Raw genomic sequence first — 23,393 nt, forward strand, 5'->3', positions numbered from 1 at the left:
TTCACACCACTGTATACTGTATACATATAAAAACTCATACATTTGTTTATATAATGCACACAGAACGATGAACAACGCCGTGTCTGTCTGCTTTCTTAGTGTCGGAACAGGATTAATTAAGTGCTGCCTTGTTCATGTGATGATGCATTCAATCACACTGGTAACTTTCGAGTGTTGGGCTTTTAGACATCAATCAGTAGACAAAAAAAATGTCCATTTATTGATCTGCAAGCACTTTGATGATATCCCTTCTTTGCATTGTATTTGTCAAGAACACAACCGTCATAGCTGTTGTTTTGATATTGCTTTTATTACATGAAACTGACCTGATGGGGTACATACTGTACATACAGGTCAGACAGAGCCATACTGGGAGACAGTCTTTGTCCAACAAGCGGACATCGGCGTCCAATAGGAGATGAGCGCAAATGTTGACTCCCACACAAGCCAAACAATTCAAGATGTTTAAAAAATAAAAAAAAGACAATCCCTCCATGCCTTGAGACTATTGATCCTGTTGGACAAAACACATATTGGTTACATAAATGGTGTCAAAGGTCACGTTATATAAACGACTACTGATGCAATGTGTGGTTGCAGACGACCACCGTGCACCCCAACAGGCATCTACTGGATTTTTTTTTCCTCATGCACAAATGCACGTTAGACCAATTGGAGTGTAGTTGCACTACCTAGTGGTCAACTAGGTCAATTACAGTGTGATATGAAATTCAAAAAACGCTGTATCTGATGTTGTAAGTAAGCTGTGTCATACTAACCTTTTTATGCAGCCAGTAATGTAACCTCAGGTCATTCTGACAGTTGGCATAAGCCATGCCAATCCCCATTCCCGAACCCAGTGTAATGGGCCATGTGTGCCCTGAAAACAAGAAAAAGTCAAATACAATAGAAAGATATGGCACTTCATTGACAGCAAATCCCACTTACGTTTGAAGAAGACGACCGAAAAGACAATTCCTAAGCCCAGGCCCGTGCCTGGAACAAGGTAAGGTTGTGCACGTTCATTACTCACATTCATAACATAAATCTATACTGCAAACATTCAGTTGTTATCCATAGAAATGTTATTTTTCTGCCCCTCACAATGTGTTACCTCTCGTTTTTTGCCTGACAATACCATTATTGTGACTGCTTGAAGCTACATTCAATACCTTAAATATTAAAATATATGTATGCAACAAATATTACAGAACATACAGTATGTAACAGAAGCAATAATGACAAAAATGGCTTCAGCTCATAATAGCATTACTTGGAATACTTGACACTCTATACCAGGGGTCACCAACATGGTACCCGCGAGCACCAGGTAGCCCCCCACAACCCTGCTTTTCATTCAGGTTTTCAGTTAATAATGTGAGAACAGTAGAAAGAAATGCATTCTGAAATACAAAATGTGAGTTGTGGACACCAGCATTTTGTTAATGTTCTGGTAAAACAAGCATATTCGCTTTGTTTGGGTTTAAAATAAGCTCTGAAAATAAATGTTACAAAAATGAGTAGCTCTTGGCCATTTTCATTTTGTAAAAGTAGCTCTCACAAGACCACTTCTCTATACATTCAATAATAAAATTGTTAATTAATAATATCAAAATAACATCATAGTAATATAATAAAAATATCAATAAAAAATGCTAAAATGATTAGCAATATATATTTCTACAAACAAAACAAATAAATAATAAATAAAAACAAATAAATAAAACAAATAAATAAAAACAAATAATAAGAATATTATTTGAGGAAATAATTGTATAAGATATTTTAAAAGCATTTATATTATGGCTAAAAAAAATAGCACTAATATGCTTTACATTAAATTATAATATATGACAAAAATACAAAATATCCCAATAAAATAATAGATAAGCATACCAAAAACCTTAAGTGGAAAATAATGAAAATTGAAAATTAAAAATATATATCCAGTACGACTATGTGTAATATGGTACAATATTAATAATACTTTAGCAATATAAACGTAAAATAATAGTACCATAACAATAAAATCAGCAAAGTACGGGAGCCAATAATATATCAAATGCAGTTGTGTATATTATATATAGAGATATAATATAGATATAATATAGAGCTATAATATATACTCTAATATATATAGAGAGATATACTGTATATATTCTCTATATATATAATATACACAACCAGCTTGGACACTCTTCCTCGTGCTAATGAATGAGAAAGTGTGTCCAAACACTCTATCTAAACATGTCTGTGGGTATTCACCCACAGGTTTTTGTAATTATTTGAGTTAAACTGTTGACTATTGCTCTTATTTGTATTTCAAAACTTGTAAGCGAATTGCGAATTTTTCACAAAGATTGTAAAGTTTTAAGGTTGTGTGAGTCTAAAAAAAAGGCATAAATATTTACTTTGCTTGTAAAGATGATAATAATAACATTATTATTTGACTGGTGGACATTGGCTTGCCCTTTCTAGCTAGCTAGTTAGCTTCTTGCCTACTCAATGACAACTGTGTCTTCCAGCATATCCCGACTATTATATTACACATAGACATTAAAATGTGAGATAGTTACCAAGCTTAATAACACCATCCGCCAGGCATCGGTCCCACTTTTTCCCCAGCTCTTTCTCAGACATGCTGAGCCTTTTTAGCTTGATGCAGAATAGATGTGTCAATGGTTTGACTCTCGTGCTGCTTCCAATGGCACTGGGAAATACGAAACATTCCATTCAAAATGGAAGGCACAACAATTGGGGACAGTGGGATGCCAGCTTGCGAGGAGACAACTGACAAACTGCATAAATACAATAGTACAAACCTCTTCCAAAACCTGAGTAAATGTTATAGATTTTAAGCAGCACTCAGTATGCGTTCGGGACTGACGTCACTCTTGGCCTATCTCACTTGAACGCAGCAGCATTACACAATTCTCGCGATATTATCAACACATTTCGCTGAGGAAAGTCAACAACCACAACTTTCAGTAGTTAAAAGAGCAATCTTTTATTTACATTTTTATTTTATTTGACTGAAATTACAGCAAGTCTACCATATCAACGTTCTTTTCCTTAGAGGACAAAGAACAATTTTTGACATTTAAAAAAACAACCAACTGTGAAAAAAGCAAAGCGCCTCCTATTATATAAAGGATCTTTGACCAAGTCCTTGCAGAATAAAGATCTATTCGGCCTATAAAAACAACAAAATAAATCATATTTGCTGTTCCTGTCTTTACTGCATGTGTCATGGGGCGCCTCGAAAGCAAATATTGAATTTCCACCAAGTTGGACATGTGCATAATTAGAAAAATAGGCAATTATCATCAATACATCACAAAAAATGTTGTGGTTGAACAGAATGTCATCCATCGTGAACACAAAGTCAACATGGACCAATACTTGTTGTCCTAAAAGTTCCAAATGATGCCCTTTATATCATTTATTGGACTCGTGTTGAGGTTTGTTTTCATGTGTTGTTGCTGGTGCTGGTTGGGTGCTGTCTTCTCTTGCTGCTTCCATTGAGTCCTTGCTGATAGCCAGAAGGTCCCGCAGCTCCTTGTTCTCAATCTGACCAAGACAGTGTAAGAATGTACACTGTAAACAACATTTTTTTTTCCCTTTGGCCTGTGTTGCTCAAATGGCAGCCCGCAACCCAGTCTGTCATCATTCAGGAGATGGACTTGACTTATGGGCCACCAGCTGAATACCAGCTGGGTTTTTTTTTCCTGTGGGCCCTTAAAAACAGCAGAATGATCCTGTCATTTAGAGGATCTTTCACTTTCACTTTTGCAGTGGGTCCTTACAAATAGAGCACTCACACCATCCTCCTTTCATAGGATCTTTGATTAGCACTTTTGGCTATACCTGTAGGTCCCTAAAAACAGCAGAGTACTCCAGCCATACAGAGCAGTGGTTCCCAAACCTTTCACAGTCGCATACCCCTACAGATATTTGACTTAAATGTACCCCATTCTGTGCACTTAAAAATAAACCTTTTTTTTAATCTTCCTTAACTTGAAATATTGAACAGGATTAATAGGTTAATTAATTTTGTAGTAAGTAATTCTGGTTCAAAACTTTTTATTCTGCATGGTCAAATTTTGACTAAATTGACATATGTTTTATTTCAGCCGGATGTTGGGATCCTGATTCCGTTTGAATGGGTTGAACTTGAGCTTCACTTTTGTCCACTTGCAATCGCTGTGATTTAAGTCTGCATATTAATGTGATACAAAATTGAAAGGGAAACTTTAACAAACGTGATAAAGCAGTATCCAAAGTACAAAAATACATACAACCCGCGATAAAGCCTCGTTTGCGGGGGAATCCCCATTCTCTCATGCTGACACGCGCATATGTTGCGGGGTGCGAGGATTGCAACACCAATATAAATTAAATCTTCAAGATTAAACATTCTTAATGCACAAAATTTCTGTATGTGGAATTAAATTATGGGATGGATTGAGCAAAATTGAGATGAGCAAATTCAAAAAAACAATACAAGCTGTTGATGTTTGCAAAACACAAGGCAGAAGAGTCTTGATCATCACTGATTGTTCTGTCATGCTTGTTTTTTATTGTTATTATTTATCATTACACTGATTATTATATAAAAATATGATATGGAAAGCAGGAAGTGAATAATATGTGTTGTACTAGATGTGGAATGGATGGGGGGTAGGATTAAATAAGCTTTGCTTCTTCCTACTCCTTTTGGACATGTGGAACTGTGAAAGGATGATTTATAAGATGTATTCCATTATAACCTTCATGTTCAAATAAACTAAACCAAACCAAACTGAACATAACCATCAAATTTACTTACTTGTTCATAAAACACGCACAAAGCAATGAAGAATTTCATGTGCTGTCTCCTTCCTTCTTTCTGCTCTGACTGCGCACTCTGTGCAGTGAGGCGTCCAGGTGCACTCGTAATTATGAGTGTTCGGTGCAAGTTTTTTTTGTTTTTGTTTTAAATTCATGTACCCCCATAACAATTGCGGTACCCCACTTTGAGAACCTAGGATATGGAAGCTCTTTGACTCGTCTTTGCGGTAGGTCCTTAAAATAGAAATACAGTTACCTCTAACTGGGCAAGCTTCTCTCGAATGGAGCAATAGCGTTGATCATCCACTTGCACGGCTTGTCTCATCACCTGGCCCATCTCGCATATTCGCTCCACCTGGCTCTGTACCTCCTGTATTAAGAGTCAGTGAAGTGTAAAATATGCATGCATAGTCTTTTAGCAGCCACGGCCGAAATACAAATATAGCCACTGTACTTTGGCGTGGTCCTCGTGGAGGGACAGGACAGGTTTGGTGTCCAACTCCTTCTTGGCCATCATCAGCTGCAGCATCTGCTTACGGTAACGGCCCATGATCAGCTCCAATGTATATTGGTGCTCTTCCAGAGACAGCCACAGCTCTGTAGATATTGAAGAAACATCAACATATACAACAGCGGCAACACTATCAAAACAGAGTGAATTCTTCTTTATGAGCAAACCTTTGTTTTCCTGCTGGAGCTCCTTGATCTGAGTGTTTTCCTGAGTGAGTAGGACATGAGGCTTGTACTTGATCATCTCATGGAGCTCTGATGAATCCTCTGCATGCTGAGGACAAAGACAAGGACAGTGTAAGCAGGGCGGTGTGGGAAAAGTTAGAACACGGCATAAATGTTCTCGTCTATTGGCAATAATATGCGCATTGTGATTACACAACATCCGAGGCCTGTACTATGAATCATGCTCAACTTACCCAAGATCTCTTCTTTTTTTTCCATCTTAACCAATCCAAACATTGTGTGTTAAGCGGTAATACGAAGCAGGATACCAACTTGATTGGTCAAGTCTGGTTTTCTAGTCTGGTCATGAGCGTGTTGACGTAAAGGGGGCGGGGTTAGCAGCAGATGTCCAATCACAAATATAAACAAACAATCTACCGGCAGCACAGCGGCTTACTTCACTCAGCAAGAACAGTCAATGATATTAAGTATGAAGAAGATATTAAAAGATATTATACTTGCTAAAGGAAATATAGCTGCAGCACATCATGCAGGAAGGAACACTTGCAGAAAATCACTGACTGAATGTGTAAGTTTTCCACGTCATTACTGACACACATTAACACACTGTAAAGTATGAACTACTACAGTACTTTATTTTATTGGTGTAGCTGACCAATTTTGTTTAATTCTTTCAGTTTCAACCTGGGTGGTATCAGGTCAACGTCGGAGCAAATAAAAATGAAATATACAAATAATATTCAAAGTGGTAAGTACGATGCTTAAAGGGATAATTCGGATTTTTTGACATGAAGTTGTAGGACATCCCCATCAGCATTGTAGTCCAATAAAAGTGACTTACCCCCCACTTGGTCTCCTAAGTCCAGTTCTGGTCAGATTTCCGTGATGAAGAACGTAGTTCCACTTACTTGCTGGGGACTATTCAGACTTTGGCTTCTAAAACCAATATGCGAGTGTCTTCATCACATACACGTGAACGCACAGGCGAGAGTGCGCAAGGATACGGCGGGAGACAGATATAAAGCCGAGCGTTTTGTGAGGTTTGAGATTTTGAGAAGGCATTTTTGTGATGCAAATGTTTTAATCTTTTGAACGCACATTGTTTTGAGAAGCCGAACTCTTTACTTAATAGTCCCCAGCAACTGTGGAACTGCGTTCTTCCTCCCGGAAATCTGACCAGAACTGGACTTAGGAGACCAAGTGGGGGGTAAGTCGCTGTTAGTGGACTACAATGCTGATGGGGATGTCATACAACTTCATGTCAAATTATCCAAACTATCCCTTTAGTGTATCCGTGGTAGTGGTCACACTTAAATGGCATGTATATTTATGTACTGTAGCTAACAGAAAAAATAAATAAATAAATAAATATTAAAAAAAAGACCCTGCAGCACTGAAATTCAGAGGATGAGGATGAAGATAGCCGTCACGACATCAATAAGTAGGAGCGACGTATGGAAGTGATCAGATCTGACATTCATTTCACTTTTATTAACGGGAACAACTGAACAGATACTGGGTATGTGAAATAAAATAAAATACTTAAAAATTTAACTACTGTGTCTCCTTCTTATGACCACACTAAGCGCACTGTTTCCCCGTATCATTTTTAAACATATGACTCGAGAAGCTACAAGCCATTCCTTCACAAAAGTTCATAACAAAAACAAATCAACACTTGTATGATTTAATTTGTTTTAATGTAACGTGGCCCACGGAGGACCTTTATACAAACAAATACACTCAGTCCCCTACTAACAAACATCCGACGTGCGAACTTTCGGGGGTACGAACAAAGCCGACTAGTCTATATTTTCATGTGTTTTGCCTTATAAAGTCCATATTTATACTGCTACATGCTTGACCAGCAGAGGGCACTGTGACACTGCTAATGGGACCAACAGCGGTAGAACAGCAGTAGAGAGAAAGCTACATTGTTAGCTGTACAGTATAATACAACCCGGACAGAGCGTGTGATTAAAGTTTATGAAGAGTTAGTAGGCCTGCTTAATTCTACACCACCCACAGAACACTACCTCTTTCAGAAGAATCTAACGACGACGACGATTTGTCCTTTTTTTCAATAACTCCTCCTCCAACTCCAGCACAACAACTGCTCGACCACTCCTCTTCAAAGGAAAATAACATTTATCATTACGTATTATTATATCATTTTTATTACTGTTATTTTCATTAATTATCCTCGTTTAATATTACTACTACATCCAAACTCATATTTACATACATACACATATACTGTATATGTATACACGTACATGTAGTACCTATATCATTGGTAATATTACCTTTTCCCCTACTTAAGAACAATTTGACATAAGAACGGTCGTCTGGAACCAATTGTGTTCGTTAGTTGAGGACTTAGTGTACCAAATACCGGCCTCAGCTCATTAATCAATAGGGGCAATTACGTAATGCCTTTTCTTCAATGCTATACCACTAGGTGGCTGTAATGACACTTCAGTATGACTTGATACGACCATGTGTCGCAGTCGTATTTGTGTGCGTATTTGTCGCAATGCACACAGACTGCAGGGCAGATATGGCATCTGTAAAGCTGCAAAGTCATTATTTATTTGTATATACCAGTTCATAAAACAGGGCCGCACGTGGCCTCAGCATTAGCACGTTAGCCTCATGGACAGGAGATCAAGGGTTCAAATCGATTCGTGCCTGAACAATTTATATCAAAATTTATATCATCACTTGTTATCAATGTTAATCTAGACTGTTTTGTTGTTTTTACAGCCAGATCATTTCTTTTTACACTTGTGTGACAGCTTAAAAAGTGCATTTGCCTTCATTAGTTTATCAACAGCAGGGGTTAACTTCTTTTTACACTTGCATGACCTTTAAAAAAATGTCACTTGAACATAATGAGCTTGTTGAACATTGAACATTAACAGTAAATATTGGTTGTTGCGATGGTGACAGTCGTCCTTTGCCGCTAAGCGGCTCAAATTTTGCGGCTTCACTCTATCATGTTTTTTCAGAAAAATATATTAATAACTCATGCCGTTTCATGGTTGAATACGGCACATTTATTTGACATATTTTTTGTTTAATTGAGCATTTTTACACACAAAATACATATAGGATTTGGCATTCAGAAGACACATTCATAGACGCTGTGAATGATGTGTGGTAGTTTACCTGGTCACTAGGTGTCAGTAATGTTGCTGTAAATTTCGGTGAGACACACAAATGCCAGACTTGATCGATAGAACAACAGGCTTTTATTACAGGTTTAAATTATTTCCCAACAGGCACAATAATAAGCACGCATAAAAACACAAGCTACAGTAAGCTACAAGCCGTAGTAACCCACGACAAGCTGAAACTCAACTCTGAAGCCCCGACGCTACTTCCTGTCCACTCAGTAACCTTAGGGAACACATTTATATCATCACACACGAGTATGAATCTTGTTTATGTCTTAAATTGCTTATTTACTCTTATCATGTCTACTATATTGGGTAATAGGAGTTCAAAGAGGTGTTATTTGCTGTCTAGAGGGCTCTAATAATATTTAAAAATATATTTTCAAGGTCATAAACAGGTTTTTTATGCCCTAACTATGAAAATATTTGATTTATAAATAAGGAATCCTATCTCGCGAAAATTGACTGATCATGTTCGGGTCTGGAACCAATTAACCGCGATAAACATGGCATTACTGTATTTCCTATGGGAGAAGTCCAAGTAATGAGTACTGCCTCACAGTTTAGAGATCCAGGTTCGAATTGACTGGCGGCCAATACAGTGTGTATCCTACCTCCCAGCTGAGGTAGGTTCCAGCTCACTAGTGACCCAAATGGGGACAAGCGGTATAGAAAATGGATAGATGAATGGCCATAATACTGTACTATATATCATATGAAATAAATATCAGTATTAATTTGTGTATACTATTTAATATGATGAAAAAATTTATTTGCACCCCGAATGCTAATAGATGCCCGGTACTCTCTACAGTAGAGTCAATGTCAATATTTGGGGACAATTATGCCAACACTAGGGGAGCATATTTAGAGTAATGTCCCATAGCATGCAACTACTTTTTTCCCCTCTATATTAGTCTGATGTGTTGAAGTGCTGTCCTTACCTTGTCTGGGAGAGCATTCCCCACCTCCTTCATGCTCTGCACCCTCTGACTGAGGGCCCCCGACTGCTCGATGAGTCCCTCGGCGGCCGTGTCGTGCTCCTTTAACCTCTCCAGCAATGTCCGAGCATCTCCTAACACTTTCTCCAAAGTGCAGGCCATCTATTCGGTGGAGGGCGCGTTAGCCAATGCAAGACTGGTAGCTCTCAAAAACAACAACAACCGTACAGTGTTTACAGCTAATACTCTTTGCGTTCTTTGTTTGTCAAAAGAAAAGCTCCTATTTTTCTTGTAGCGAATATTTCCAATTATTAAGGTTTTAATATCACTAAAACAACAAAATGATGGCTAGCAAACCTCCAAAATATTACGAAACCCACAATATCGTCTGTTGACAAGCTTGTCTTGTCGATGCGGTGATGACGTCTTCCTCCTCGTCTTCTTCTTTTTCAAGCAACATTTTGGCGCACTTCCGCCACCTTCAGGAACGGACGGTGGATCGGCAGTTTAACTAAATCCACTACCCCCAAAACAAACAAACAAAAAATATATAAAATAAAACTAAATAATAATAATTATTATATTGTCGTTCTTGAGATCGTTGTTCTAAGATATTGATATAACGCTGTCCATCCATTGAATGTTTTTGAAGAATGTCTATCAAGTGCAATTAAATTTTCCATCCTTTATGCCTTAAGTGTAAATTCAAATATTGTGTGTATCCCATGAAAATGACTGCGAGACGGCTACTTCATCGCGAAAAATGTAGGGTAAGGGTGTGAAACGGTCGCTTTTTTAAGCTCCAGCCTTTCAAGATGTCATGAAGGAAAAACCTCTTTCCTCATAGTCATAGTACCGGCTGACCTATGTATATGCCCCTTTGCCTTCACTTCACTACGCATCTTTAAAAAGCCCGGCGCTCTGCCAACTAATGTGGGACCTGGAAGTGTTTTCTTCAAGGGACATGCTAACCTAGCATGATGTTGCCGTTAAAATGTGACTTAAAAGTTAGCACTGTAGCTCCATCGCTATACTAGTGTTGCTAACGTTTGTGTCCTCCTGCTTGACTTCTTAATGTTGCGTTGTTGTATCTGGCGGTGGACATTGCGAGACGAATATTGCTTTGTGAAAGAACGACAGCGAAAACAACAACATGTAGGGTAAAGGTGAGAGGGAGGTCACTCTCTTTCCCTTTTATAGCATCTTTGGCTCTCGCGCCTGTTGGCAAATCTCGCGATAGGAGCCATCCATGTCACTACGTAATGTGCCGTGCTGCTTCTAGCGGCGCTGGTGACAGTGCTGAAAGCTGTTGGGGTAAGTTTTTTTGTTAATATCGACGCTTAATTGTTGCCATTCCCACACATGTACATGTATTTTGAGAAGGTCAGTCTTGTAACTGCAAGTTTAAAAAAACAACCGAGTTTTTGGGGCCTTTGATGGACGAGCAGCATAAATCACCAAGATTAGCATTGCTAAACTAGCGCCTAGCCGCTAGTATCATGGACGGCCTAGCTAGGTCTCCTTTGGTTAACAAAAAAAACTACACTCGATTGTATGTTTATATGTCTACATCAAAAATACTTCTGGTTTGAGTTTAACGACCTGTCATTGGCGAGGTTTAGCGTGGTTTTAAAAACAACTCAATAAAGCCCAGCGTGGGAGCGTTCATGGCGGCTTCTTTGTTGTCCTCCTTGTGCGGCTTTAACAGTTAACGTTAACATGCAACTATTTAAAGAAAAAATCTTTTGTTTGCGTTGTTAATAATCATCAACAAATGTAAATGCTTACTTTACGAGTAGTGAACGCACATATTGTAGTTAAACGGGTGCACGTAGTGGTTGCAGTTATACGCATTGACACATAAACAACAATATGCTTTAAAATGAATATTTTCTGATGTAGACAGTCAGCTTTATAATGTGATATCCTCCCCCTCTCTTGGGGGGATATAATCGATCGTTAACGCCCTGGACATAACGAGTAAAAATGCTAATCTGCCTGGTTTGTCCACACAAGGTCATTTTAAGATAGCGAACTTCCACGTAAACAGTTGATCTTTGTGACAATCCCCCGCTCCTCCGCCCAAAACAACAGTGCATGATTTAAAGGATGTATGTATAGCATTTTATGTTAACGTATCATGCTATGCTATCGTAGAGCATGGTGTCGCAACGTTTTGGAGGGGTGGAGGGGGGGCGGCGTTCAGGCGTTGTTGTAGCATATCCATCTGAGCATGGCCGACTGCTGCTGCTGGGAAGTCACATGGCGACTCCCGTCAGAGATCTTGTTGTTCTGGAACATTCTGAAGAGTAGAAAAGGTGGTGTTGAAGCGGTTTGCCTTCAGGATGTCGAATGTCAACTAGGGAGTGCTAATAGCAGGACTGTAGTCCCTGTGTTGCATTGAACCTTTGGCCCATTTAATAGAACATCTGACTAGTTGGTTAGTTGTCTTGTGAGGTGGAGGACGAAATAAACTTTGTTTGTACAGGGGGTTCTCGGTTTACGAACGAGTTCTGTTCCTACGACGTGTTGTAGGTCAGAACTTATACCGAAATTAACACCTACAGTACCTCACAAAAGTAAGTAATAAAACTCCTCACATTTTACACATGGCCATAAAGGTTTGTTTTTTCCCCCTCCCTTAATAAAATGTTTAATTTAATAACTGCATTTTGTTTTCAGTTGTGTTGTCATTGACTAATATTTAAGTTAATTTGATGATCTGAAACATTTAAGTGTGACAAACATGCAGAAAAATAAGAAATCAGGAAGGGGGTAAACACTTTTTCACAACACTGTACATATATTGCGCAGCACCTCCTTATCGATACCAACCTTGGTAGCAGCGCTTCCCTCAAACTAATGTTGTGTAATGAAAACATTGTGCTTCTTACCTTGATACCACAGGATGCATTTGTCAAATAGACACTGCTTGTACAAAATAAGACAAATACTGCAGAAGTGCTGGCATGACTATTGTGATATAGTCATCCCTTGCTACATCGCGGTTCGAACATCGCTCCCTCACTGTATCACGGTTTCTCAAATTAATTAATAAATGGCCGCTGTTTTGTGGTTGACTATGATTAGTTGGTGCGTAACAATTAAACCACTACATCAATGTATCGATTGATATTCCCATGATCCAACTACATCGATCTGTGTTCAGCAAATTGCCATTCCGGATGACATATATCGATCTAACATTGTTTACAAGGTAATTAATCGATTGCATCAATACTAGGAAATAAAGCATTGGATTTAAGCACGGCAGGCTTTATATGGATGTGTTTTTCTTAGCACTTTTAATAAAGATGTTAAACGTTACTCGTACCAGTTTGATTTGGCGTAAGTGATTAGTCATGCCTGCCGAGTGCAGCTCATGGATGACATCATGTAAAGGCGACTGTTACAGTGTGGTTGGCACATTGAATAAATGGAGCTGACACGTCCTCTCCAAAGAGCACAAGTTTGTGAGTTTTTGTCCTGTAAAGAATGACTTTAGATGCCATACACCTCGGATGCTACACTTGATTCAATCTGCCTGTGAAGTCATCGCCACGTTTTATACTGGATATATATTGAGTGTTGGACCACATTGAGTCATATAAACTTAACTTCAAAAGTTAAGTTCAACTTTAAGCCTTTCAAACTCATGGGTCGGAGCCTCAGAACAAGATTAAAGGTATGTAGATATAAATTCACGTTAATGTCTATCTGCAGATTAATTTTCATTAAAATCTACTGGTGTGAAATATGTTTATTTTGCCCCGGAATTACTGTGTACATGCAGTTTGTAGTGTGGATGGAAATGAATATAGCGTGCAGCTGCAGTGTGGTATGAAATTTGCTCTAACTTCTTTAATACTTGGGGTAGCGAAGTGAATGAGGTATCAAATTACAGTTCAGGACATGTTTTATTAGATATAATTCCTCAAAGACTTGATTTAATTCAACCTGAAATTTTGTTTGCTCTTTATTCAAATAAAATAGGAATGCATTTGCCATTAATTGTTGTTTACTTGTTTGTTTATAGCCATAATTTAATTTATACCTGATTCCCTTACAAAAAACAATGGAATCTAGGATTCTTGTCCTGCACTGTCCAGTATCCAAGGATTTATTTCACAGTCACATTGGTTGATTTTTTTTTTTAGCAAAAAAGTTACTGAATTGATTTAAAGTTACTAAATCATTTAGGATGGTATCGTTCTAAATGAACCAATATCATCCTTGAATCGTATCTGCAACCACGAATTATGGTACGAATCGAATCGTTACACCCCTAATTATTAGTCAAAAATATTGAAAGACAAGATATATGTAGCATTCTGGTCACTAGGTGTCAGCAATGGTACATCGATGAGACATGACAATAGATTACATGACCTGAACACTGCGTAGAGTCAGCCATGGCATGTCCGACATAGAGCTCTATGAAATCCTTTTTTTTCCTCCCCAAATTTTGTTAGACTTTGTCCTAAATCAGTTTTAATTTTTTTAATTTAAGTGTTTTTCTTTTTACACTTATTTTATCACCATAGATTTACTTGTGTCAGTGAGTAAAATGCAAAAATCCTTAAATTTATTGATGCAATACATCATTAGACAATTTTGCCTCGTATTTTCAAACTTTTCAGTGCTACAGAATAGGGATGTCCCAATCCACATTTTTGGCTCCCGATCCGATTTTTTTCATAGTCTTGCTGTTACTTTTTTTTTTTTTTTTTAATAAACATGAATTTGTCATATTGAATATGGTTATGAAGGTAGCTCTTCAAGACATAAAAAAATAATGCAACCAATGCTGAATTCACTCTTTTATTACACAGCATGACCAAGAATACTGTTTGGCTTTTGTAACACACCTCTGTACAATAAAAGTCTATTCGAAAGATAAACTTGAAAAAAAATGGGCGTGCAAAATACTTGAAGGGTAGGACTGATCATTTGACATCGTTATAGATCAGTCTGTGGTGTGATTTAAAATGTGTGACTTTTTAGGGCTTAGGGCCCTACGAAATTAGTCAACCCAGCCCCCCCCCAAATTACATTTTTTCCATTATAATGTTCAGTTGTTTTTTTACTTTTTCCACTTATTTTTCCAGCATAGTGTGTGTGCTATTTGGGTTAGTGAATAAAATGCAAAAATCCTTACATTTATTGATACAATACATCATTGGCCCATTTTGTCCAGTAATTGAGAAATGGATGTAGCTTAGCTAACTTTTGTAATGCGATGTCAGCCTCAGCACGTATTGCTACAAAATCTTCAACAAACTGTAATGATTGTGATTAAGGAACATGTAGTCACAGATGTAGTCACAATTACAATCACGTTATTAATGTAAGATATTTTAATGACACCCTTATTTTGTTTACACAATTGTCACAAATGTGACAAAGAGCGCTCTTATTTTGAAGGCCGGAAGTGTGTTGAGAATGGCAGTTGACAGTTGATATTAGCTAGGTGCAAGAATAAACGTGCTTCTCGTTTTTTTTTTTTCCACTCAGAACCTGCCCGTCGTCAGTGGGCATTGTACAATGGTCCTTACATTCTAAAATGGTCCTTATATTAAAGCGGTAAAGCACATCATGGTGAAAATATACTCCTCCAGCCTGAGTCACGCACGCACACACACACACCAAGCTGCACTAGACTCTCTGCTAAACTAAGCTACCTCCGCTAGCTTTCATTCACGCTCCATAACAGAAATTTCTAGGGTTTTTCGTCGCCGTTTCAACATTTTTAAGTGTTTGTGATGAGATTGCACCACAATTGAGTGGCCTGCCCCATGGCACAGCAGTCTGAGCACAGTGAGGGGGAACTACCGCTGTAGCTACGGAGCCGAACGTCCACCGTGAAACTAACTTCACCACGGCACACTGCGGACATGTCTGCATGGTGGTGTTGCGTTTTCATCATCTTCCGGGTGCCAGGTGGCGGGAGTCGGATGGCGACCAGCTTTGAGGCGCGTCACCTCACCTACCCTGTTGGAGTGTGGCCCAGACTTACAAACGTTATACGGCAACCGGATTGGCCCGATCTCGTGGCGGAAGCCGATATTATCTGATCTCCAAAATACAGCGGATCGGCAGCTGATCTGGATCTGATCTTCAGGATCGGGACATTGCTATTTAACTTTTGAGGCAGTGTCCTCAGCAACACTTTCCTTATGTTATACAAGTGTAAATAAGTTAGCCACTTATGTAAAACTTAAATAAGGAAGAGTGCAAATGAGCATCTCACTCTCTTACAAAAGGTAAAGCAAAGATTCTACCTTTTAAGTTAGATAAAAAGTGATGGTGCGTATGTTGACACTACTTACAAATAAATGTATTGCTCAAAAAGCAAAATAAAAAGCCATACTCATTTCACTGAACAGTGATATAAAATAACAATATGACAGTATGGAATATGGCATTTGAGGTATCACAAGTAGTCAGCATCCAGCAGCTTCATCCACATCTGCATGCGACTAAGAATGTTGCCACTCTAATGTTGGTGTGAAAGTCATGCGTATTACACTGGCTGTACTGTTGTTTACAGTGAACTCATCAGGGCTAGCTGAGATGTTTGCTCACCACGACTACAACATTGTTGTGTAATATACATGTTAATAAATGACTCTGTAGTCCAAAAGAGAGCTCTGTTGTACTTTACACTTTCTCGTGCACTCCAAATAATTATTAAAGTTAAAAGATGAACTTGTTAACATGAGTTTTCAAGTTTTGGAAATGACATCCTGTTTGTAATAATTGCCTGCTTCCAATTAGCTTTCTTCCCTCTTTGCTTTGCTAAATAAATGCCCTTGATTTATTTGAAGCATTTACAGTAAATAGTTTGACCTTAACTTGAAAATTTGCCTTCAGAATAGATATTGGAATCCTGTGTATGTACAGTAACCTGATGCAACTGTTTTTTGAATGCAAACAATCATAGAAGTACTAGCAATGGTAGATATTGCATCACACTGTTAGGAGTAAAAAAAAAACAAACACCCGATATCCTTGGCTTTACTACCTCTCAGCTTGTTTTCCTCGCTGTGTACAGTATTTAGGTCACCAAGTCTCATGTCTAAATTAACGATGGAAACCTTGCTGTTGGGTGGGCCCCATGTACTATTTCTTTAAGTATGCTAACCACGGTTGCACTGAAAATGGTTGCATTAAATTGCATATGAGGAATCCCGCCATAAATATCACTAACTGATGTGCAGGCATGCACGTTGATCCAGGCCTAGTCAGCTGGCTGCCATTGTGGGCTGTCTCCAGAGGCATCTGAGGGGAAACCTATTTTTATACCCATGAGGTGGTTTCCCCAAAACACTTAATGGCACCTCCTTCAACCTTTCCCATAGAGAATAGTATGAAACTGTCTCTAGCATAAAAGCTTCATTAATAACAGTACAATTATTTTAGTACTACTGTAACATTAACTGTGATGCAAGAGTCAGTAAGTTAATCACTGTTTATATGTTGGTTGTCATATGTTGATTGATTATTGATAAGCAAAAAACTAGTGATGTCCCGATCCACATTTTTTTGGCTTCCCATCCGATTTCTTTAGTCTTGCCGATCCAATCCGGTACCAATCCTTTTGGTTATTTTTTTTTTTAAATAACAATAAGCTTTTGTTACAAACATGAATTTGTGGAATTGAATATGGTTATGAAAATGGCTCTTCAAAGCATTAATAATAATGCAACCAAAGTATTGCTGAATTTGCTTTATTACACAGCATGACCAACAATATTGTTTGGCTTTTGTAACAAACCTATGGCAGTCAGGTTCCAAACCCAATAAAAGTCCATCCAATAAAAAATAAAACTGGGCGTGCAAAATACCTTTTTAGGTAGGACTAATAATTTAACATGGTTATAGGTCAATTTGTGGTGTGATTTAGAATATCTTGAGATTTAAATTTTTTTGCTTTTCGTGCTTGTGATTAAGGAAGATGTAGTCACAGATGTAATTCCAATCGCGTTATTAATGTAAGATATTTTAATGACACCCTTATTTTGTTTACACAATTGAACAAATGTGACAGCACTCTTATTTTGAAGGCCGGAATGTGTTGTGTGTTGAGAATGGCAATTGACAGTTGATACGTGCTGGGTGCAAGAATAAACGTGTCTCATCTTTTTTCACTCAGAACCTGCATGGCGTCTGTGGGCATTGTAAAATGGTTCTACCATTAAAGCAGTAAAGCAATGGTAGCACTGTTGCAGCGAACTTCGGCTCTCTGGCCCCCTTTTTTAAACCTGATGTCAAAAATCTTGGGGTCATATTCGATAGTGGACTCAAATTCGACAAACAGATTAGCTCTGTCATTAGGATGAGCTTCTTTCAGCTCCGTCTTCTGGCTAAAGTGAAGCCTTTTTTAGGTCAGCACGATCTTGAGAAAGCGATCCATGCTTTCATCAGCACAAGACTGGACTACTGCAACGCACTTTACGTTGGCCTGAGCCAGACCTCAATTTCGCGTCTGCAGCTGGTCCAGAACGCTGCTGCCCGGTTTTTAACAAACACGCCCAGACGTGAGCACATCGCTCATGGTGCTGTCATCACTCCACTGGCTTCCAGTTTGTTTTAGAATCGATTTTAAAATTTTAGTATTTGTTTTTAATGCCATTAACGGCCTTGCTCCGTCGTACCTGTCGGAGCTTTTAACTATCCGCAATCACGGCAGGGCCCTGCGTTCCTCGGGACAGCTTCTGTTAGAAGTCCCACGGGCAAAATACAAACAGTGGGGCGAACGCTGTTTCTCCATCGCTGCTCCCAGACTGTGGAACAAACTGCCCACTGATATTCGCACCACTACTGAAGTCTTTTTAAATCGAAATTGAAAACTCATTTTTTTAGACAGGCGTTCAACACCGACTAGGGCGGTCTTGTATTTATGTTCATTTTATGCATATTTAGTTCTTGTTGACTCCCATTTTATGTACTTTTAAAGGCTTTTAGCACTCTGCAGCACTGAAGCATTTTCTTAGAGTTTTTATTCTGTGTTTACTTTGTGTTCATGTTTTATGCTGTGTTTTTATGTATCGGCTTATTGTAAAGCACTTTGGGAGCCCGTGGGCTATTGTAAAGCGCTATATAAATAAACTTTGATTGATTGATTGAGTAAAGCAACACGGTGAAAATATTCTCTAGTCTGTGTCACGCGCGCACACACGGACGCACACAGCTGCACTAGCTAAACTAAGCGAGCCCCGCTAGCTTCCATTCACGCTCTGTAACGGGAGTTTCCAAGGTTTTTCGCTGCCGTTCGATTTGTGTTGTTTGTTGTTGTTATCATCATTATCATTATTTGTCCTATTATTATAAGCAACCAGCAGCAGAGTGGCACTTCTCGTGCGAGTTCTCTACACCATGACACAGCAGTCCGGGCACAGTGAGAGGGAACTACCACTGCAGCTACGGAGCTGAATATCCAACGTGAAACTAACTTCACCACGGTACACCGCGGACATGTCTGCATGGTGGTGGTGTGTTTTCTTCTTCTTGCGGGCGGCGCGAGTCGAGTGGCAACCAGCTTTGATGCGTATTACTGCACCTACCATGTTGGAGTGTGGCTCAGAGTTACGGACGTGATACAATAAAGGAACGTTGGAATGGCCATATACAACAATTTAGATGTCACTGAATCCAGCAATTAAAAATAATTGTGTTTTGAAACTGTCACTATACAATCACTGAAACCAATCTACTACTCGGGATGTGAATCTCTTTGTGATAGATGATTCAGTTCGAATCTAGATACACAGGTTATGATACGATTCAAAAACCATATACTTTAAAACAGAATACGATTCAGTTCAGTTGTGTCGGTAATGTTTGTTGATTATAAAATAAAATTGGCATTTATATGAAAGTGGCATTCTTACAGTACTTTTTCTAATGTGTAAAAGAGCACATCATATCCCCAAGCGTGTTGTAAGCACTGGCAAAAATAAAGGCAACAGAATAACATGTTCAACGTTTATATTTAGATAGTTTTTTTTTTTTTTTTAAACCAAAAACACTTGCTGATTGAACATTTTTAATTGATGGGATCAATATTTTATATCTATATTTTTATACCTGTTAAATTTTGATTTGGAACATTTAATTTTTAACATGTCTTAATGTGGCTGGAAGTGGAAGTGGAGCCACCAAACTAAGTTTTGTTGTATACTATATGCAATGACAATACACACACAATCAATCTGTCTACATAAAATATAACAATGAAAAAACAAGTCTTGACCGTCAGTCCAATTAGTAATTAAAAATAAATACTTAAAAAATGACACCTCTTTCAAGCACAGATAAGTAAATAGAAGTACAGTCAAACCTGTCTTAGCGGCCACCTTTATAGAACGGCCACCTGCCTATAGCAGCCACTGAAAAATCCCCCGCAGCAAATTTACATGTTATAGACCCTGTGTATAGCAGTCACCTGTCCAACGCGGCCAGCGGCCACCCATTTTGTCTCCCTTGGTCAATATCTGACTGCATATAGCGGCCAAATTACCAACTCAAGTAGAAGCTTCATGTACAAAAAAGTTTCGTTTTTCAATCAATGAAGCCGTCGTGTGTAGACTTTAATTACTGAGTCCTAGCTCAGTCACAATCATTCACAAGATCCACACAAACTGTCAGTTGTTCCACATAAAAAAGCCGTCTTCTTTTGAGCTTGCTATTTCCTGGTCAAACATGTGACTTTAAGAGCATTTGCACCAAAACATTACCGCAAAGTAGGCTGAGAACAGGACGTGCTCCCAGCGACGCTACAAAAAAAAAAAAAAACATACGCTAGCATGCATGCGGCAGCCGGAGCAAAACTGAGTTCGGTTGTACTTAATTGAAGTATTTTAGAATGTACTCACGTTATTTTTCATCAATCCTCATCCACAAATCCATCAAAGTCCTCATCTTCTGTATTTGACACAAAAAAGCCGTCTTCTTTTCCGTTCGCTACTAGTCTGTTAACTTGACAGTGTTATTCAGCTCCGAAGCAAAGAAGGAAACTTCTCTTGTTGCTTCTTCCAACTTTATTTATTGAACGCGGCCACCAGACAGCAGCTCAGAACACACACACATCTCTCAGCATCGTCTTTCCTTCCTGCTTGCCCACAAGGCAAAGGTTAAACAAGCCCCACTACATAGCTGTCCAGGCAATGCCTGTAAGAAATGACACCGTTTATTTCCTGGTGTGCACTGGTCAATACTGTAATGCCGCTTGTTGTGGGGAAGGAGAGACTCACGTCGCCGATGCACTTTAATGGCTTTATTAACAGCGGAGAACACTGCAGGACTTTACATCCACGCCAACATAAACACACTTCCCAACTCTCTCGAAACTCACAGCTAGCACTGAGCCTAGCTCTCCTGCTCGGGACGCCCACCGTCACTTCCCGTCACTTCCTGATGAACTAAAGCTGTAATGACACTCTGCCGTATAAAAAGTAAAATATAAAAAACAAGCGTAAGACATTACTAGCACAGCTTTGTTCTGTGGGTCGTGGATATATTCTATCAGTTATTATTAAGCCTCTAGCTTCCTTTTAGTAAGTAAAAACCTTGGCTATGATTGCACTACATTGTCATGTAGACCTACAAAGTACACTTGGAAGAACAAGAGGTGAATAAATGTATTGCAACTAATGTGAAACTGATGAGGGGTAGGATTAAATAAGCTTTGCTTCTTCCTACTCCTTTTTGGACATGCAAAATTGTGAATTGTACTATGTGATGTGCTACTGTTTGACTCATATGCATGTTCAGGATTAAAACCATGAACCATGATAATAACAAGCCTAGTAGTGTTGTACAACTTTTATCCGCAGTCCGCAGTGCCCTCTACTGGTCAACATTATTATTATTATTATTATTATTCCTCCCCCCCCTTTTTTTTTCTTTTTTTTCCCTCTACTGGTCAACATTCAAACTGGACGCCAACCTGTCTATAGAGGCTACCTGTCTATAGCGGCCACTTTGGCAGCCTCCTTCTAGTGGCCGCTATAGACAAGTTTGACTGTATTTGCCACATAAGTTCTGTTTTAGCTCGGAAAAGTAAACAATTCCATACTTGGTATGGGATTGGTAATCGTACCACATTTCAGACTGAGCATAGTGAGCACATTCCAGGTGCAACATTTCAAAGTTATCAAATTACAAAGAGAAAAGTTACCATACTCGCCTCTGTTGGTCTAGCTGGTCAAACAAAGATTACTATTGCGACAACACATCAGTAGGGTAAAACTAACCCATCTCATGACTGTCTAAACCCAAATCATGTTCCCTATTAGTAGATGAACAATCCAACGCTTGGGGAATTCTGCTTGCACCCTTCTTGAAATTAACCCAAAGACGTTCCAAACGTCGGCGTCCAAACGCCGGCTGGCTAGCTAGCTAGCTAGCGCCGGCCTAACGGCGCGTTTTGCGTTTTTTATATCATATAAATATCTTGCATTTAACAACAGAAATTAAAATGGTAAATTTATATTTACTATTTTAGTTTATTAATATTTACATTTTAATTAACATTTACTGCCGGTACTGTATCGGTTCAAGTGTGAAAGGTACCCATCACATCTCATAGGTGCATGATGATGTCAGTGTCTATTTTAATGTATAAAATACTTGTGGGACAGCAGCAGGTTTTTTTTCCCCAACGCAACAGGGTGGGAGTATATGTAAATGTTCAGTCCACTGTCAAGCATTTGCTCCATTAAAGGTTGGGGAAACACGAAATTAAAAGAAACTCAGTCCTAATTTTCTCTATTTTTTGTGCTTTCTCCCGACAGTATGAAGTAAAACGGAACTGAATTTTTTACCATTCGCAACTGCTTCAACGTTCAGATCACAAGAAAGAAGCCTGAAAACCTCAAAACAAGCAACATTGCAACTCCCAAGAGACTCGTCGGATACAGGATCACTTAAAGGGTTTAAAGAGAAATAAAAACGCACAACGCAAGTAAACCAAAAACCTTTTATTGACCAAAGACAAACAGGCCAGTCAAACACAAGCAGAAGAGAAGCAAATTTTGCGCCCAAGCATATTTTGAGAAGACGACAAATGATCTGAAACCAGAAGTTTGTGCCTACTCAACAGCTTTGACAAAGCACACGTCCCAACGCTGCTCCTAGCCCTCCTCATCCTCACCACACCCGCCAACTCACCATTCGGGTGTGGAGTGAGCTGCTGTCTGCTAGTTTTTTTTGTTTTGTTTTTTTTTTTCAACATAGCACCCTACTCTTTACTCCCTCCTTCTCCCACTGATTTCACCGCATATATTTTTTTTAAGCAGTGTTTTTGTATCTGCATTTTTTGCTCTGCGTTTCATCCTCTTTTTCCTTGATGCAAGCATCCACAACTCGTGCCACAAGCCTGTAACTTGTGTTTGTCTGTGTGTGCACACGTGTGAATGTGTGTGTTGGACTGTGTGTGAAGAGATCTGCAGGAACTGCACAGTCATCAAGAACCTGAGACTCCTTTCAAGACGACAAAGGTGAGTCTGAATTGTATTTCCAGCATGACATGCAAAATCTGTGTACACTCCTGATTTAAAATTTTAAGACCAGTTGAAAAATGGCAAGAATTTACATTTTGCACTGTTCGGATCTTTGGGAAGTTCTAGGAAGAGCTTCACAATGCAAAAAGAAGAAATAGGACAAAAAGTATTCTAACGAAGTAATTTATTGCAAACAACCATTAATGTTTTGAAATAGGCTGGTCAAAAATGTAAGACCACAG

The 23,393-nt window shown here is 38.8% G+C and overlaps 3 protein-coding genes across 5 annotated transcripts in view; 1 reads left to right on the forward strand and 2 right to left on the reverse strand.

Annotated features, from left to right (window-relative positions):
* Positions 1-367: 367 nt before the first annotated feature.
* micos10 (mitochondrial contact site and cristae organizing system subunit 10) lies at positions 368-2,725 on the reverse strand. Its single transcript, XM_054783900.1, has 4 exons — positions 2,577-2,725; positions 949-996; positions 780-880; positions 368-514 (listed from the first exon to the last, which is right to left on the reverse strand). Exons 1-4 carry the CDS (start codon positions 2,638-2,640, stop codon positions 506-508), a joined length of 222 nt encoding a protein of 73 aa, XP_054639875.1. The 5' UTR covers positions 2,641-2,725; the 3' UTR covers positions 368-505.
* A 263-nt stretch (positions 2,726-2,988) lies between these two features.
* On the reverse strand, positions 2,989-10,217 carry sike1 (suppressor of IKBKE 1). Of its 2 annotated transcripts, none has more exons than XM_054771432.1 (6): positions 10,027-10,217; positions 9,650-9,808; positions 5,509-5,614; positions 5,285-5,427; positions 5,087-5,200; positions 2,989-3,570 (listed from the first exon to the last, which is right to left on the reverse strand). In XM_054771432.1, the coding sequence occupies exons 2-6, from the start codon at positions 9,806-9,808 to the stop codon at positions 3,439-3,441; spliced, it is 654 nt and encodes a 217-aa protein (XP_054627407.1). In that variant the 5' UTR covers positions 10,027-10,217; the 3' UTR covers positions 2,989-3,438. The 2 variants fall into 2 exon arrangements, with proteins under 2 accessions (XP_054627407.1, XP_054627414.1); XM_054771439.1 differs by having other exon boundaries at positions 10,004-10,104.
* A 577-nt stretch (positions 10,218-10,794) lies between these two features.
* Positions 10,795-23,393, forward strand: part of csde1 (cold shock domain containing E1, RNA-binding) — a 31,050-nt gene continuing 18,451 nt past the window's right edge. For both annotated transcript variants that reach the window (XM_054771401.1, XM_054771409.1), the window contains exons 1-2: positions 10,795-10,960; positions 22,444-23,148. The gene's annotated coding sequence lies outside the window, so the exon portion shown is untranslated. The remainder of the gene's footprint in view (positions 10,961-22,443; positions 23,149-23,393) is intronic.

This window comes from Dunckerocampus dactyliophorus, chromosome 1, assembly GCF_027744805.1.
Source record: "Dunckerocampus dactyliophorus isolate RoL2022-P2 chromosome 1, RoL_Ddac_1.1, whole genome shotgun sequence".
NCBI lineage: Eukaryota > Metazoa > Chordata > Actinopteri > Syngnathiformes > Syngnathidae > Dunckerocampus > Dunckerocampus dactyliophorus.

Coding starts and splice junctions, on each gene's coding strand:
- micos10 (XM_054783900.1), bottom strand. CDS start 2,640: ATGTCTGAGAAAGAGCTGGGGAAAAAGTGGGACCGATGCCTGGCGGAT. Junction 997..2,576: donor GGATGGTGTTATTAAGCTTG/GTAACTATCTCA, acceptor ACCTTGTTCCAG/GCACGGGCCTGGGCTTAGGA. Junction 881..948: donor TTCGGTCGTCTTCTTCAAAC/GTAAGTGGGATT, acceptor TCTTGTTTTCAG/GGCACACATGGCCCATTACA.
- sike1 (XM_054771432.1), bottom strand. CDS start 9,808: ATGGCCTGCACTTTGGAGAAAGTGTTAGGAGATGCTCGGACATTGCTG. Junction 5,615..9,649: donor GGAATGCTCTCCCAGACAAG/GTAAGGACAGCA, acceptor CTTTGTCCTCAG/CATGCAGAGGATTCATCAGA. Junction 3,571..5,086: donor AGAAGCTTGCCCAGTTAGAG/GTAACTGTATTT, acceptor TGTCTTGGTCAG/ATTGAGAACAAGGAGCTGCG.